The following is an 18,125-nucleotide window of genomic DNA, read 5'->3' on the forward strand; positions in this document are numbered from 1 at the left end:
ATGTTTCATTATAATACTTTATTCTGATTGGCTAATTGCACATCACATGTTATTCCTTAAGCAATTGCATTACTCAATAAAACTTTTCATTCATGATAACATGTGGTCCCACAATAAAGTGCACAGGTGAATTAAATAAAACAATTATAAAATTCATGTTTTCATGATCATACTAGCTTAAAAATGTAATTATAAGTATTGAAAGCTTCTTTTTGTAACTTCATAGGGTTGTAAAAGCCTTTACCGTGCGCATATATTTAGAATGAAGCGCTTTCACGCTTCATACAAAATGTACTTCGGTCAACGCTTTTACACCCCAATAAAGTTACAAAAAAAGCATTCAATTCTTAAATGAAAGTAAATATAATGTAAATGTACCTATCCGCTAGAAATTTACATCAGTTGACTTTTGTAAATTATTTTACAATCTCCACATCCTTTATTCAGTCATGATATGATTTGGATATAATGTGACTATAATTATTTGATTATGCTTTTCTAACTATAGAGATATAGGTTCCTTTTGTACCCTTCATATTTTTCTGTTGATACATGTAATACTCTTGAGAGTTTTCAGACTTTTTTTTATTTCACTTAATTCTTGAAACATAACATATGTTAGTACAATATTTAACAAACAAATAAACGAGAACTATAAACATATTAACATTAAGAAAAGTCTCACAAATTATTTATTAGTATTTTAGATTTTATCATATATGCTATTGTTATTGCAGGTTTATTTATTCTTTATGGAACTCCTGTAAACCAAGACTTTTATAATGGCACCAAACATAGTTTTTCTGGTATATCAGAAGTTTTTGATGAATAAAGAAGACTATTAAGAATTGATTTTATTTTGGCAATATAAGATACTCATAGATGTCGATACACCTGAGTGTTTACCACTTGACAATAGATGTTACTTTTAAACTGAGTTGTATTTATATACCGGTGTGTATTTTGACTTTATAATTAAACATCATTTAGTAAAACTTTTGATATATACTGATTAGTTGATTGACATTGAATGTATTGTTTTTATTGGTACTAGAATTGTAAGACACACATTGATTGTGTCACTTGAATTTTGTTTTTCAAAAACTTTCTGCACTTTTTGGGGGAAATCATTTAAAATTATTTATTTCATATAGGCTATATTTGGATTTAATTTTTTGTTGTAAAATTTTGTTGAAATTACACTTAGAATTTGATAATGTAATAAGATCTCGAACACATTAGTGTACTTGCATTAGAGATTTTTAAAAGTGTGACACATACATGTAGGTAGAAGAGTAAAGAGTTACTAGTAGTCTACGGTTTGTAATTGATACGTATATACATTATATTTGACTTTGTAAATACATACATTTTTAAGATTTTGGAAAAGAAGTAATGATGTTTACTATTGAAAATTGGAGACGTACATATTTTAATATATACTTCTTATTTAAACCATATATAGTGATGAAACTTATATAGATATACATCATATTTTGTGTTTCTTATTACTCACTGAAGTTTCCCTACTTTGGAACAAATGTAAATATTTGAAATACATTCTTTATATCTGAACACATAGATTTTGATGTTCCTATAACATAATTTTTGTACTGTAGATGTTAGATATATAAATTGGTTCCACGAATTGGGTTATTTTTATCGCTATGTTTACTTGTGTAATAAAGTGATGTCAAAGAACCTTACACCTGTCGCTTATTGAACTCCTGCAAAACAAGACTATTATATATTCATTTCAATAAATTTATCACAAACAGTAGATTTAATTATTTATTTAAAAGAAAAAAAACAGTTTAAAGGGAAGGATTTCAAAACCATTATACAATATTCAAGTTAGCCAATAAAAAATATAAGATTGTAATTATCACACAACACTTTATATATGAATTCCATCAGTCTTTGTTTTATCATTAAGATGCATTATCTCCCTTTTTGTATTATGTAATTTGAAGAAACTTTCCAACATCTTTCAGGTATCCAAGATTTTTTTTATATTCCATGACTTATATCTTCTTGTTTCTTTTAAAGTAAGTGGCCCCCTTCTTTTAAACTTGTTCAAAATATAATCAATTTTCTCTATAAAGTTCTTTCTTTTAAAGGCAAGTATTTATTTATTACCATGTAGACTCTAAGACAAGTTTGAGAGAATAATCATGGACAACAATGGGGCAAACTCATTTTATTTAGGGGGGCTGGAAAAAAGAAAAAAGAAATAAAAGAAAAACATATTTGTGTTGTACTTGGCGAAAAAATTATATAGTGGCGAAAAATATATTGTTTTGACGAAAGAGGTGGCGAAAAAAATAATTGACCCAGGGGAAACCCTGGGTACCAGGATTATAATCTAAATTTAGTACGCCAAACGCGAGTTTCGTCTACATAAGACACATCAGTGACGCTCATATCAAAATATTTAAAAAGCCCATTGACTAATGACACAACCACATTACATAATGGTGAAACCTCATCGAGTAATGACAAAACCATATTAAGTAATGACAAAACTATATTAAGTCTTTTTAAATTTTTAAATAAACTTTTCAACTATACTTTTGAAAGTGGAACTTTTCCTGATGCTTGGGCAGATGGTATTGTTATTGCTGTTCCTAAGAGTGGAGATTTGACCGACCCAAATAACTATCGACCCATTGTTTTAGTGAGTGTCTTATCAAAACTGTTCACGTCTATCCTAACTACTCGATTACTAGAATGGTCCGTAGACGAAGATAAACTAATCGACAATCAATTTGGCTTTCGTCCTGGACATTCAACTATTGATGCTATTTTTGTTTTACATGGTATAATTGTACACATTCTTCAACAAAAAACTAAACTATACTGTGCTTTCGTTGACTTTCAAAAAGCGTTCGATAAATTAAGCAGGAGAATTTTGATTTATAAATTACTTCGCAGTGGAGTCAGCAGTAAATTTGTGGCCATAATTAAATCAATTTATACGTCTGTGCATCTCCGAGTAAGATCTGGTGGACTTCTTTCTGATGCCTTTGACAATTTGTTAGGAGTGAAACAAGGCGAACCTTTATCTCCTTTATTATTCCTCTATTTTATTAACGATATTATTGAAGATATAACTGTTACAGATAATGAAGATGTAGTGAACCTGAACGGTCTTTAAATTTATTTGATACTTTTTGCAGACGACACTGTCTTATTTGCCAAATCTGCCAAACTTCTTCAACAGCTACTAGAGAAACTATCCAAATACTATAGAAAATGGAACATAGAAGTTAACACTGATAAAACTAAAATAGTTGTGTTTAGAAATGGATGGCAACCTGTAAACAATCATTTTATGTATAATAATCAAGAACTTCAAATCGTAAATTCATACGTTTACCTTGGAATGTTGCTGCACTTTAACGGGAAATTCTTACACACGCAAAAACGACTATCACAACAAGGATCAAGAGCTCTTTCCTCACTCTTAAAATGTTTAGATAATATTTACATTTCTACAAAGCAACAATGTCTTCTTTATGACAGTATGGTTGGATCGGTACTGAACTATTCTTCCGAAATATGGGGTTTTCACCGTGCCAACGACATAGAAATTATTCATAACCGTTTTTGTAGGTTTGTTTTAAAATTAGGTAAACGTGCTCCTATTAGTTTTCTTTGTGGCGAGCTTGGTCATCTACCTATGTATGTTTTGAGAAAACAGTTAATCTTAAAATATTGGTTACGTATTGTTATATATAAACCAGCTTTTGTATATGATGTATATAAAATTTTGTATGACGATGCAAATCATGGTAAAATTAATTGGGCATCTAATGTGCGTGATTTTTTATTTAGTCTTGGAATGAACCATATTTGGATTGATCAGAATAATATTGATATATCGTTTGATGTTATAAAGACACGCATTAAAGATCAATATCTACAAAAATGGTCAGCAGATATATGTGACTGTGAGAAATTAAGTGTGTATAGAAGTATAAAGTTTGATTTTTGTCTTGAGAATTATTTTAGCTACATTAATAATATTAACATTCTTACAAAACTACGAAGTGGTACATTGAAACTTAATGTTGAAGTTGGTCGCTTCTCTGATATACCAAGAGAAATGCGTCTTTGTGTATGTTGTAACATGCAATGTGTTGAGAATGAATTCCATTTTGTATTGGTATGTCCAGCATATAGGGCAATTAGAATATTGTTTTTGCCACGCTATTATTGTTCATGGCCTACTATTTTTAAACTATCTTCTTTGTTGAAAGCTAATTCTAGATCTCTAACAATAAAGCTCTGTAACTATTTGAAGAGTGCATGGAAAGCTAGATCTGATATTATTGGTTAGCTACAACATATATGTTATTATTGTATTGTTCTCTGTTACCAGTCTTTTGTCACATTATGTATATATTATGTATTGCCATAGCATGTTATATATGCTTTTGCAAATAAAATATTCATTCATTCATTCATTCTTTCAAGTCAACACGAAAACATATCGTGTAATATCGAAATATCATTAAGTAATGACTGTTCCATATTGAGTTATATCGGAACATCATTACGTAATGTCAAAACCATATTACGTAAAGACAAAATATCATCAAGTAATAGAAAAACAACATAACGTAATATCAGAGTTCCGTATTTCTGACGCAACAATCGTTTAACCGTGTGACTAGCCTTGATCGTCTCTCTTATTTATGTGTTTGAGTTGGTATTTCGTGAAATAATGCCTTTCGGTTTTTATTCTTAAACACATCTTAACTAGTCTTTGTTTTGTCATAACTATCCATGGGTGTAATGATTATAAACATCTTAATACTGTAACTGTAATATTAAACTGTCTTTTTATAATTTAATTTCATACTTCCTCACTAAACATTTTCATGATTTTAAACAATAACCACATTATATTTTGTGTTTTTAATGAACAGCACGCTCGATAAAACGATTTACATTTTGAATCATACAATTCATAAGCTACCTACACTACTGGCTATAAAACAATTGTGTTCGTTTCCGTTATTTGATTACCTTTAACGTCTTCTGGTCTGCTGATTTTCGTCTTTTCTTCACTGAAGAAAATGAAATCATTGATTATGTTTTCATGAAAAAAATATGAGAGTTCATATATCAAATCGAATATTCATAAGACAACTAGTGGTCATTAAACAGCTTTCAACAAGAAATATGTTTCTCAATAGTAAGGCGTTCCTAGTATATAAAAAAACGCAAATTTATGAAATAGAAACTACCATGTATCAAAGATCTGTTTCAATCAGAAACCATTTAAATAACACAGACATATAAATAAACATACCATCATCAAATATATGAGTACAACATATCCCGTATAATGCCAACAACTGGTTTTAGATTGAATGTGTTTATTTCCGTTGCAAAGAAAATCAATATTAATATCAAAATATGCAATCCTTAATGACTTAATCAATATTATTAATATTAGAATTTGCAATCCTTAACGACTTGACAACAGTGGATGTTAACTTCCCGCGCGGTAATTAGATGCATATTTTGAACCAGAGCATGCCAGTAGTGTGTTATGAATATTAATCCTCCTTTGTACTAGACCGAATGGCTGCGCCGGATTTTTAAAATGTTAATTCACATGATATTAACCGGAGAAAGGAAGAAAGACCATTCACAATTTATCTAATAAATGGGTTTTTTTTTAGATTAAATTAATAAAAAAAATAAACCATTCAAATAAAGAGTTCGTAACATAAAATTATTTCCTGTTGAACCCCTCCTTTTGCTCCCTCCATTTTAAACCCTTGAATGAGGCATTGCAGTGTACTTAAACTTTAAACCTTTCTTTCTATCCGATGTATTCAAGTACATGACCAGCAGCTCACTTTATTTAAAGAAAAAATTCAGTGTCGTTATACGCATGCATATATTGTCTGCTTGGAGTCGATCCCCACCTATAAATAAAGAAATAGCCCAACTCCAAAATACTGTTACACTACTCTAGCATCAAGTTATTTTTACCACGTTTTGCTTACATGAAAATAAATATCGAAAGTCGGAAGGCACATTAAAAGAAAAATGACACCCTCTGCGGGTTCAAAATATACATGTCACTGTACCTTGTCTGTTCTATGAATTCTAACCCTGAGTTTTTTATCCACTACATGTCAAAAAAACCTCTCTCAAAACTCCCATAAAACTCCTATAGCACTCAATAGTAGATAAAGATTTTTACTAGTAAATGAAAATAATTTATGACCTCCATGTACGTGTCGCTAAGAACACAATCATATTACAAATAGTTTATTATCCGTTTCATTTGCTCTATGGTATGTTTGCATGCCTTTTATTGTTAATATAGATGCAATTTATACTTTTTCATTTCTAACTTGGATCAGAGACATATAATATAATATGTATTATAGGTCTCTGCTCGGACTAACCGGAGAAGCATAGATGAGTGTTAAAAAAAATCAAACATATAATATTATATTCTGTGATGATCCAAATTATTTGAATGACCAGCAACGAAAGTCTATATTCTTTTGAATTAACTCTGACACTCGGAAATGATATTTTCTAAATTCTTTATAACAGTTGCTTGATTTTGTATATTACACGTGAGTTGAGAAATATGAGACACATCATTGACTCAGTCTCTTTTTACTAAATCATTAACATAAAATACTTACAGTAGTAATTTTCATGATAAATAATTGCATTGGCAGATCAGGGGGGGGGGGGGTGGAGTCTGTGAGTCTGAACCCCTTTTTTTGCAACCAAAGAATTGGAAAGGCGACATAACTTGAACACCCCACCACCACCACCACCATAATGGCTTGACCAGCCCATGATTTGGATCCTCGTTAAGCTTATAAATTTTAGTACTAAATGGGAAAAAATAAATACAGGATGTCTAAAAACTCCGTGTAATGATAAAAACCGTAAGGATCAACCTATCTATGAACTATGAAATATACGAATTGAGCCATTATAATTTACCTGCGTAAACAGTTAGGTTAAGGTGGCACGGTAGTATTTGCATTCCTGAATTTAGGTTACTCTTTTGTGTACCCTACTTAGGTAAATGTATCTAAACAGCGTGATTGGACAAAAGATACAGTATCAACTGAACATACTTTCCCAAACTGAGGAATGAATCAGGTGTAGAAAAATATGAAATAATTTTACATACAGATGAAAATGAATTTCTAAACAAAAAAAAATTTTTTCACTGCACCATAAAAGACCTAAAAGTACTAGTGGCCTTAGGTTTTTAAAAATAGCAAAAAAAACTAAACGGGCATGATACATTTTCAAATTCATTTCTGAATAGTAAAATGAAAGTACTTCAGTTAACTGTAAATGTAGAATTTTTTGCAGTGTTAGAAAGTGGTGAAAATTCTAAAAAGGCTATCATTATCAATTATGGGCCAGGAAATACTACCGTACCATCTAAAGGGCGCTACAGAATGTGCTAATATTTGAACTTCGGAAAATGGGTTAATTAGCAAAGACTTGCTTCAATAATCAGCTTTGGCCTGTGAATTAATGCTATGGTAACATTAATTATTTATAAAAGCTGTTCGTCAAAATTTATTGATTGATTCCGCACAATAATGTGGTTTTGTCAATGGATTTGTTTTGGATTTCTTTCCAAAATATTAAGCTCTTTCATGGCTTAAATCTCTTTCCAAGAGCTAAATATCTCTTATAAGCATAAGCCAATTTTTGAATTGGTGCAGTAGCAATCTTAGATGTTTCAATCATATGATTAAAATTTAATACACCTCAAAGAGATGGATTAAGTTTAACGACAGTTTTAGCCTTTTTAATGACTCGTTTACATTGACGACAAATTCAACAACACACAAATCATATGATTAGCCTGCTATAAAAAGTAAAATCACAAAAATAATAAACTCCGAGGAAAATTCAAAACGGAAAGTCCCTGATTAAATGGCAAAATCAAAAGGTCAAACACATCAAAAGAATGGATAACAACTGTAATATTATAGACTTGGTACATGCATTTACTTATGTAGAAAATGATTGATTGAACCTGGTTTTATAGCTAGCTAAACCTCTCACTTGTAACACCGTGGCATCAAATTCCTTTATATTGATTACAATTCGCAAACAAAACAAAAAATCATAATAGGAAAAATGCCTAAAAAAGTACAGCAATCGACATTGTGTTATAATCACTATAAACCAAACAAATATGTAAGAAAGAAGCACAAAAAGGCATATGTCAAATTTAACAACCTCGTTTATTGCTTTTTTATTATAAGAATTTTTTTAACTGATGTTAAATCTTCCCATAAAGGATTAAACCATTTTAAGTACTGGGACTGAATCCTTCCCCTTACAGGCACAGGGTTAGGTAAACATTAACTCCGACATGGAATCGCGCGTTTGACCTATGTTGATCAGCATGTGAACGTGACGCAGGTAGATATAAAATAGTTCATGCGTTCAAAGTCTGAACAGAATATAGTCTATAGTTTTTTTAGCATATCATCTGCAGAATCTAAATGAGAAGTTTCCGTTGTTCTTCTTGCTGCTTTCTGCATATTTATAGTGCATTTTTGTCTTTTACAAAAAAGAGCCACGTCTTTAGTATCAAAGAAAAACAGAAGAGCATACACTGTATAGCCAAAGTATATAAGCACAAATGAAAGACAAGAATACTAAAATTATCATAGAACAATAAGATAATGGCGGGATGTATAAGTACAGAGTCACGTCATATATATATATCAAAGAAACACAACAAAAAAATCATATAGACAAGGCACATTTGCAGAAATGAAAGATAAGAATACAAAAATTATAGAACAATAACACTAGGTGGGATGCATAAATACAGAGTCACGTTAAATGGATATCATCAAAAACAGTAAAAGTATTATTGATAAAGACAAGTAAAAAATACTACAACACGTTATTAAGATGATAAACAACGTCAGTACACAGAGGTTATACTTCAAGACCAGCATGTATTATTTGTGAAGTTGATACGGAATATTTACCAACAATATCTTGGTACTATTAGTATAGGGGTGGTTTCTAGTTATCATTTGTCATGTGTGTGGTAGATTCATTCAAACGCGGGATTTACGACGTTTCGTAGTACACTATGACAGTATCAATGAGAAAGTGGACATAAGTATTGTCTTTTAAAGAAATGTTATCTAAATGTGTAGTGTACATGCGCAAGAAAAATTTATGTGATCGGAAACGTGTAACTGAAATCGCAATCTTGAAGGGATGGTGTTTTATGTAGTAATAAACATCTAATTTTAAAATTAAAAAACTAGTATTCTTAAGATAAATGCTTTATAGGCTGAACACTTAATATGGTCTTAATTGTCTCTGTCTTTGTCTTCTCGTCTAAAGATTCTAGCTTCAATCATATTTGTTCTTCAACCGTTAGCGATATATTTCCAAGATTCCATGGGTTCGTATTTTCATTGTTCCTTATTCTTGCAGTGGCTTTGATCTTTCAGTGAACGGAATCTCTGGTTTTATCCTTTTGTTCCAAAATCATATCAAAATATCTCCAAGCTATTCTATGAGAAGTGCTTCAAGGTATGCCACAAATAGGTCATCAGCAATTTCGTCGTAATATTTCTAATAGGTTCGTGGTTTCGGATCTATTGTCGGTTTCTTCTGTTTCTGGTTCCGATCCCGAATCTGTCACGGACGCATTTGAGTTCAATATTTTGCTTGTGTTTGGTTCCAGAAACAGATCCGGTAACGTTACTTGTCTTCGTGCATTATTGTAGTTATTCAATGCAAAATCCTTAGTTTGTTGTTTAAAATTGTGTACTACTAAATTTAGGAACCTTTTACACAATAACTTTCAAGGACAGCCAACTTTAATAAAAGTTACGCATACCATCTTATAATTGAGAAACGTGTATAAATATTAGCCAGATAATTAAATGCTGAGTAGAATAATTCTACTGTCCCATTTTTGACGTATCACATGAACCAGTAGGAACGTCTTACTATATAAAAATTTGCATTCGGATGTTTATGCAATTACCTTACGATTAGTTGATATATTATAACTAACAAGTCTTGAAATATGATATGTCAGCATGAGCACGATAGTGAAAATTGAACTAGTAAAATAAAACCTTTTTCCACATAGGGTTCTTCACAGAAATGAAGAATTCAAATCTACTACCATAAATTAAGGTTTTCTTCGTCAATTTAAACAGAAACAAATGAATTTTTCTTCTTCTTAAATTGAGGATCAGAAAGAAGACATTTTGTCCCAGTGCAATGCAGATTATAATTGACATAACTAATATTTTTCTATAACCACGAATGACTAATTTAAAATATATTTTTCATCTTTAATTGCTGTCTGTTTACTGTTAACAATTTCCACGTATGACAGGTTTTAGAATTATCATTAAAAGAAATAATTATCTACTTAAATATGTTTTAAGAAATATAAAACTTAAACCACAGGATTCTAAGAACTTACAGAGATCTTTCTCCTCCATGACAAAAAGATGGAACCGATGTTGATATCTTGCATTTGTAATCTGTAACAAAATAGAAAGTTTGATGTGTCAAACTGCTTTTATAGTTAGCACTCATGTTTTACATACAACTGATAACTGTTCAATAATAATAAAATAATTGACCATTTTTATACATTATGTTATCATTTAGATAACTAATGTTTCATCTGGATATTAATCTAATACATAGACAAACGCGTAATTTTAAGATACATGCGGATGATCCTGGCCATTTAGTATAACTTTTCTTTTAAAGTAGACAAGCAAGTGAAATAGTTTGTAGATTGACCTTAGAGATCCTTAGAGTATAAAGAACTTCAAACAAATTCACATAGTAAAAAAAACATCGTGCTTTTCATTGAGAACTACCTCGCTGAAGTACGTCCATTATTCATTTTTCATTATTCAAAATTCAATAATGAATAATAAAAAAGTTCACTATTTACAGTGACTATTCAATGTTAAGTGATGAAAAATGAATAATGAAATATAAAAAAAAGAAGATGTGGTATGATTGCCAATGAGACAACTATCCACAAAAGACCAAAATGACACAGACAATAACAACTATAGGTCACCGTACGGCCTTCAACAATGAGAAAGGCCATACCGCATAGTCAGCTATAATAGGCCCCGATAAGACAATGTAAAACAATTCAAACGAGAAAACTAAAGTTTCTATTTCACGATTTAATTAGTTGAAGCGGTGAATATTGAAATGAAAATAAAACAATTGACTTACACTACAGCTTTATATCCCGTATTTCTAAATTCGTCATTTTGGTGTTAGATAACGAATATTCAAATTAGTATCAGAAAAAAAATAAGACTCTTTAAATCTTTAATTTTACTTATTGATTTAGTTTCGAAGGATAAACTCAGTCTAGTGTATTTTCCTTACTATTTTTAACAGAAATTCCTTGCTTAAATGAATGGACGACCTGAATACCAAAAACATATACATAAAAATTGAAATACTCTACGTTGTCTTTTTTAGCTCACCTGGCCCGAAGGGCCAAGTGAGCTTTTCTCATCACTTGGCGTCCGTCAATCCGTCGTCTGTAAACTTTTACAAAAATCTTCTCCTCTGAAACTACTGGGAAAAATTAAACCAAACATGGCCAAAATCATTATTAGGGTATCTAGTTTAAAACTTGTGTCCAGTGACCCGGCCAACCAACCGAGATGGCCGCCATGACTTAAAATAGAACATAGGGGTAAAATGAAGTTTTGGCAATAAAATTGTTTATTAGGTCATCTATCTGCCTTGAAATTTTTAGATGAATCGGACAACCTGTTGTTAGGTTGCTGCCCCTGAATTGGTGATTTTAAGGAAATTTTGCTGTTTTTGGTTATTATCATGAATATTATTAAAGGTAGAGATAAACTGTAAACAGCAAAAATGTTCCGCAAAGTAAGACCTAAAAATAAGTCAACATGACCGAAATGGTCAGTTGACCCCTTTAGGAGTTATTGACTTTTATATTCAATTTTTAACCATTTCATAAAAAATCTTCTTCTCTGAAACTACTGGGCCAAATTAAACTAAACTTGGCCACAACCATCATTGGGGTATCTAATTTAAAAATTGTGTCCGGTAACCGGCCAACCAACCAAGATGACCACCATGGCTAAAAATAGAACATTGGGGGTAAAATGCAGTTTTTAGCTTATGACTCAAAAACCAAAGCATTTAGAGCAAATCTAACAGGGGTTAAATTGTTAATCAGGTTAAGATCTATCTGCCCTGAAATTTTCAGATGAATTGGACAACTCATTGTTGGGTTGCTGCCTCTGAATTGGTAATTTTAAGGAAATGTTGCTGTTTTTTTGGTTATTATCTTGAATATTATTAAAAATAGAGATAAACTGTTCAGTAAAGTAAGATGTAAAAACACATCACAATCACCAAAACACAATTTTGTCATGACTCTATCTGCGTCCTTTGTTTAATATTCACATAGACCAAGGTGAGCGACAGCGACACAGAGCCTCTAGTTTATTTTCACTACACCTTTACTATTCTTCATCCTTTAATTATAGACATATAACAAGTTGATAGTGCAACAATGATTATTAGAGGGGTTACGGACGGAGGACCTAAATGCCTAAATACGCCTTAAAATTAAGAAATGACCAATTTTGAATAATGAAATGGATATCTTGAATAATGGAATGACCTTATGTGACCCTTCAGCTCCTAATTACAGATATACCTTATACCTGATTTGAAAACTTATTAAGGCGAAGTGTACGTAATTAAACTACACAATGGATTTTTTTAAAATGTTACATGTAGTTTCTGCTTGTAAAAATAAATCGGAAAATAAAATAAAAAAAGGGGGTAACCGTTTTCGTTTTTGAGATACGAGCTGTTGAAGTTAACAGCATCATACACCAAAATTACAAAGGATATATAGGGAAAATCGTGAAATTCGGCAGGAATTGTTACATTTCCAACATTTTCTATTATATTAGACAATCGATTTTTTTTTAAATTTATGAGACGATTCTAAAATGTCTGAGGAATCGATTGGTGCAAAGAAAGTCCTTAGCAACCGTGCTACTTTATACACTGTTAAAGTTGAATCTTGAGTGCAAAAAAACAAAAAACAACGACAACGTTATTGACGTCGCAGCAACAGTTACGACGCTTCTATATATATATATTATATATATACCGTTTTGTTGGAGTTCGTGTTGCTCGGTCTTTAGTTCTTTATGTTACGTTTTGTGTACTATTGTATTGTATTTGTCTATTATATTCGGGTGCGTGCGGAGATCGCCAAGCTAGAAAACGGTTGACACTTTCTTCATTATGAACTAGAACTATTTTTGACCTTGGTCTCTTCTCAGAATATCAGCCATCTGTCTGGCACAGGATAACAAATCAATATTTAAGTAAATTTAAGTTGTGTTGTAATTCTTAGTACATTTGGGTAAATTAATCTTATCTTTGTGCCGCATAAGCATCTTTATAATTCAACACATCCCTGAGCCACGACCTTTACTTTTATGTGCATTCGGGATTTATACAAATTGTAACCCGAATAATTCAGTCGTATTATTTAGCTTATGTACGAATGCTACATTTCTCGTGTGGGAGAAAATCGGACATGGAAAGGGCTTGAATTATTTGAGTTACTCAAATTGAAACTCGGGAATATATTTCTAGCTGTTCGAAATTCGCGGAAAAAAAATGATTTTTTTTCGGCATTACGGTATTGAATCAATATGAGACAGGGGCGTAGCTAGGTATTCAGTCAACTGTGTACACATGACATTCGATAATTAAAGAGTTTTGACAACTTCACCGGTTTTCATCTACAGATAACATTTTTTACTAATTTTTTTTAATAAAAGAAAAAAAATGTGAAAAAAATTATGTGTAGGCACGTGCCTAAAGTGCCTAACGGCAGCAACGCCCCTGTGAGATACCAATTATTTCTTTTAACAAATTCGATTACCGGTCAGTTTATAGGACTTCAGTTTGAAATAGGGGCGGCAATCCATTCATTTTATCCAATCAATTGGGGGAGGGGTCAATATTGATAGTCAAAAAGCCTAGAAATATTCGATAAAAAACGTTGAATGTAAATTATATGAACTACAAAGACTCATATTATAAGACTAGTAAACCACAGGCTTCTCAATTCTTGTATGATCATGAACTTGGTAAAAACCTAGAGCTGACCGAGTGCAAGATCCTCATGGATAATCATCGAGGTCGTTAAACACCCCTTGCAGTAAACTTGTGTTAAATTAAAAAAAAAAATCGAAATGTAATAGTCTGAACACATTTCACCTCTCATTCCACTAAATATAATATTAAATTGCAGTTACAAGTTTCACAAAACTCCCCTGACCTCCTTTCTTTAACCATAATAGAGGGAGGAGGGAAGGAGGGATCCAGATCCCGAAATCCCTGGGTTAAAAACACGAAATCCCGAGGTCCCGAATTTAAAAAAAAAATAAATCCCGACTACCCGAAATTCGGAAATAGAATTCCCGGATCCCGAAAGGGTCAATCCCGAAATCCCGAGCTTAAAAACACCCGATCCCGGAGTTCTGATAAAGGTCCTAACACGCCCCCCCCCTGTAATTCTATATTCTATTCATTCATAATCTTGAATTGAGACTTGATACTTCAAAATTACATTCTCTAATTTTTAATGATGCACACAGGCACATTAAAAGAAAACAGATTTCGCTATATATCTCTTCGAAATTGGAATTTGTGAAAGAAGAAATGACATGTTATATTTTATCTTACATGTGTACTTTCAATTTCAATATTGTTCTAAATTTAGATTTAGTTTTAGATTTAGTTTTATAAATTGCGGACGGAATAGAAGACACCTGTTTATTTTCTGCACATGTAGAAAAAGTTGAAAACTGGGAGTTGAATGAAAGAATTTTTACTTATTTTAAGATAAATGTTAGAGTGAGACAACTTTTAAGTTACTGAGTAATTTTAGGGCCTAATTTGTTTATTTTTTGTTTGTTTTCCGTCTTTGTTCTTCCGACTGGTAAGTTTTGCACTAGTGGTCAAATTATTCTCTTGGTATAGTCTGATTTCTTATATGAATATAAATCATGTCCTTAAATTTTCAATTGCACAAAATACGAACATTTCAACGTCTTTTTAATTAAACAATTAAATTCACACGTCTTTCATTAATTATTTGTAACCTATAATAAAACTTTACGTTGAGTACTGTGTTTTTCGTTCAAGACTACGGCTTTTTTAAAACGATATTGTTTGGTCATTTCAGGTTTTATTTTAATCAATTTGATATCAATAGAAGAAAAATTGTTACATGTTTATTTGTTTATAATTTTGTTGTGAGGCGTTTTTTCTTTCTGTTGATATCATAAACACGAAATGCCTTCTCCTACGCGCCTAAAACAAAACAAAACAGTGTTTTTAAGTCAAGCTGCCAAGAGAACAACGTACAGAATGCTGTGATTTCTAATTGGAGTTATTTAGATAATTTCTATGAGGTTTACCAGAGCACATGCGTGCTTGTTTGAATCATTATAGACCGCAGAAAGTAGTTTTCTTTCGTGTGTCCTTTCTTGGAGTAAGGGAGATAACTTGCGTAACTAACGACGAACGTTTTTAATCCCGTATTCCGCTAGAGGCGTGCAATTACGTACACTTCGCCTTAAGAGAGAAACACAATGTATATAGTCAATATGTTCCGCGACGCATATTGGAGGAGTACCTACGGACTTTAATATCGAAATACGCGTGAACATTGAGATATAGCTTATTTAGAATAATGAAATGGATTGCTGCAACCTATCAGCTCCTAATTAAGGGTAAAATTATACACCAAATTAAAGCTAATTGATAGAGGAATACATTGAGAATAAACAATAATGGACGAAATGACCATTAGAGGGGTTACGGAGGACCTAATGCCAAAATACGCGTGAAAATTAAGAAATAGCCAATTTTGAATAATGAAATGGACATTTTGAATAATGGAATGGCCTTCTGTGACCCTTCAGCCCCTAATTACATATATACCTTATACCTCATTCGAAAGCAGATTAAGAGAGGAACAAAAGGTATATAGTTAATATGTTCCGCAACGCATATTAGAGGAGAACTTCGGACTTAAATATCAAAATAAAACGTGAGCATTGAGAAATAGCTTGTTTTCAATAATGAAATGGACTGCTACAACCCGTCAGCTCCTAATTAAGGAATCAATTATACACGAAATTAAAGCTTCTTGATAGAGACTAGACTCAAGCCGACAGCCACTTTGAGCAGCCAATCAAAATAGCAGCCACATTCATCCAGCAGCCAATTTTGATGATATGTCTAAAAACCAAAAAAACGGCATGAGAAAAATTCCTAAATCTTAGTTAGTTTTAAAATATAATTTAATAGCGGAATTTGACAATTTTACTGCTTATTCTGATTTTAAAAACATTTCATTCCGTTTAAAATATGTATGTGAAGTTAGCAGCCGGTTCGTTATTCGTTATTCGATATTTGATATTCAATATCCAATCTAGCTGCTGCTATCAGTCGGTTCAATATTCAAATTTAGTTGAAAATCATAAAAAAATTAAATATCTTATAACATCAAAAGCATGATTTTCATAGTTTAGAGGAGTGAAAAGATACGTCTGAAATCGTTGTATGATCCCTTCAAGCTGTCGTAATTTAATAAATATATAAAACAAAGACGAATCACTCCAGAATCATTTAGAAATAAAAATATAAATATTTATGTAAAGCCCCCTCCCCCCTCTTTCAAGCTGTCGTAAAGTCTCGTTGTATTCGAATGTAAACACTGATATATGTTGATTATTACAAATATTGTCTTTTTGTAAGATAGAATTTTATCAAAGAAATGACATCAAAGATTCATCAAAGATGTAAATTAATAAATATATAAAACGAAAACGAATCACTCCAGATATATTTAGAAATATAAATATTTATGTACTGGCCGGACCAGTGAGTGTAACCAAGATGACTGGGTTTAAGTAAGGATAAAAAGATCAGGAGCTGACTTTTATTTTACTACCTATTCAAAAGGTGAAAAAGCTGTGGTAAGGCACGAATTGTTCCTATGGACAACGTGTCCACTGAATGTTCCTTGCAGTTGTGCACACGGCCTGCTGATCAGTTTTCGTCTCAGAAGAGAGGCAAAAGTAACACGGATTCCAACACTGTCCTGTATAAAACTCCTTAAACTGGAGCACGTAAAACGATGTACGCAATGAAACATTAACAATATAAAATGATAATCAAATGAAGAACAAACGATGAATTAGTTTTAGAACACTACCCGTCTGTGGTCTATCTGACATCACTATTCCATTATCAAAAACAAATAAAATGTTAAATATATAACAACAGTCCAAAGTTCCACTTAGAAGTAGTCCAATGGGAGGCTGGGTATTTCACAGCTTCTATTCTAGATAAGGCGGTGTTTCCGACGAGACCGCGGCGATCTAAGATCCAACTCCATGGTTGTAGTTCTGATTGAAGAATTTCCTTTCGACACGGATATGCGATCCAACAAGGACGTCTTGCGAGACAGACCCTCCTTTACGTTTACGGCATACAGTCTAGACCATCCGGTGCCATGTTCCTTTTCTCTGTCAGTTAAGCTGGAATTGTCTATTCTGCTTTCCTTTTGTCCTTGCGTATCCAAAAGCGAATTGAAGCTTTCCTTGGGAATTGAATGTTTTCGGATGTACTTTTCTTTGTCGTCATTCACTTTTGGTGGCGTTGCTTCCGAAGGGAACTTTTCGGCTTCTGCAAATCTGACGATTGAAGTCGCTGATTTCGTTTTCGGTTGCTCATGTAAACGGGGATAAAGTTTAGACGAATCAGTTTGAATTTCATTTGACTGGGTGTTGGTTTTATTACACTCAGGTAGTTTCTTTGTTTGTGGTTTCACAACACTGAAGTTGGATTTGTTTCCTTTGTAGTGAGTTCAAGGTGAACATGTTGCTTATCGGAGCGTATTTCTCCAACGATAATCCAACCAAGGTTTAACTTTTGCGCAAATGGAGCCTTTGGTGGTCCTAGACGTTGATCAAGGACATGATGTGCCT

At 32.1% G+C, this 18,125-nt stretch overlaps 1 protein-coding gene across 2 annotated transcripts in view; it reads right to left on the minus strand.

The window, feature by feature from the left end:
• Window positions 1-18,125, minus strand: part of LOC139487087 (interferon-induced very large GTPase 1-like) — a 113,958-nt gene that overhangs the window by 69,712 nt on the left and 26,121 nt on the right. For both annotated transcript variants that reach the window (XM_071272092.1, XM_071272093.1), the window contains 2 exons: window positions 10,496-10,556; window positions 5,035-5,075 (listed from right to left, as the gene is read on the minus strand). In XM_071272092.1, the coding sequence (XP_071128193.1) occupies window positions 5,035-5,075; window positions 10,496-10,556 (102 nt within the window). The remainder of the gene's footprint in view (window positions 1-5,034; window positions 5,076-10,495; window positions 10,557-18,125) is intronic.

The sequence above is a fragment of the Mytilus edulis genome, chromosome 8 (genome assembly GCF_963676685.1).
Source record: "Mytilus edulis chromosome 8, xbMytEdul2.2, whole genome shotgun sequence".
NCBI lineage: Eukaryota > Metazoa > Mollusca > Bivalvia > Mytilida > Mytilidae > Mytilus > Mytilus edulis.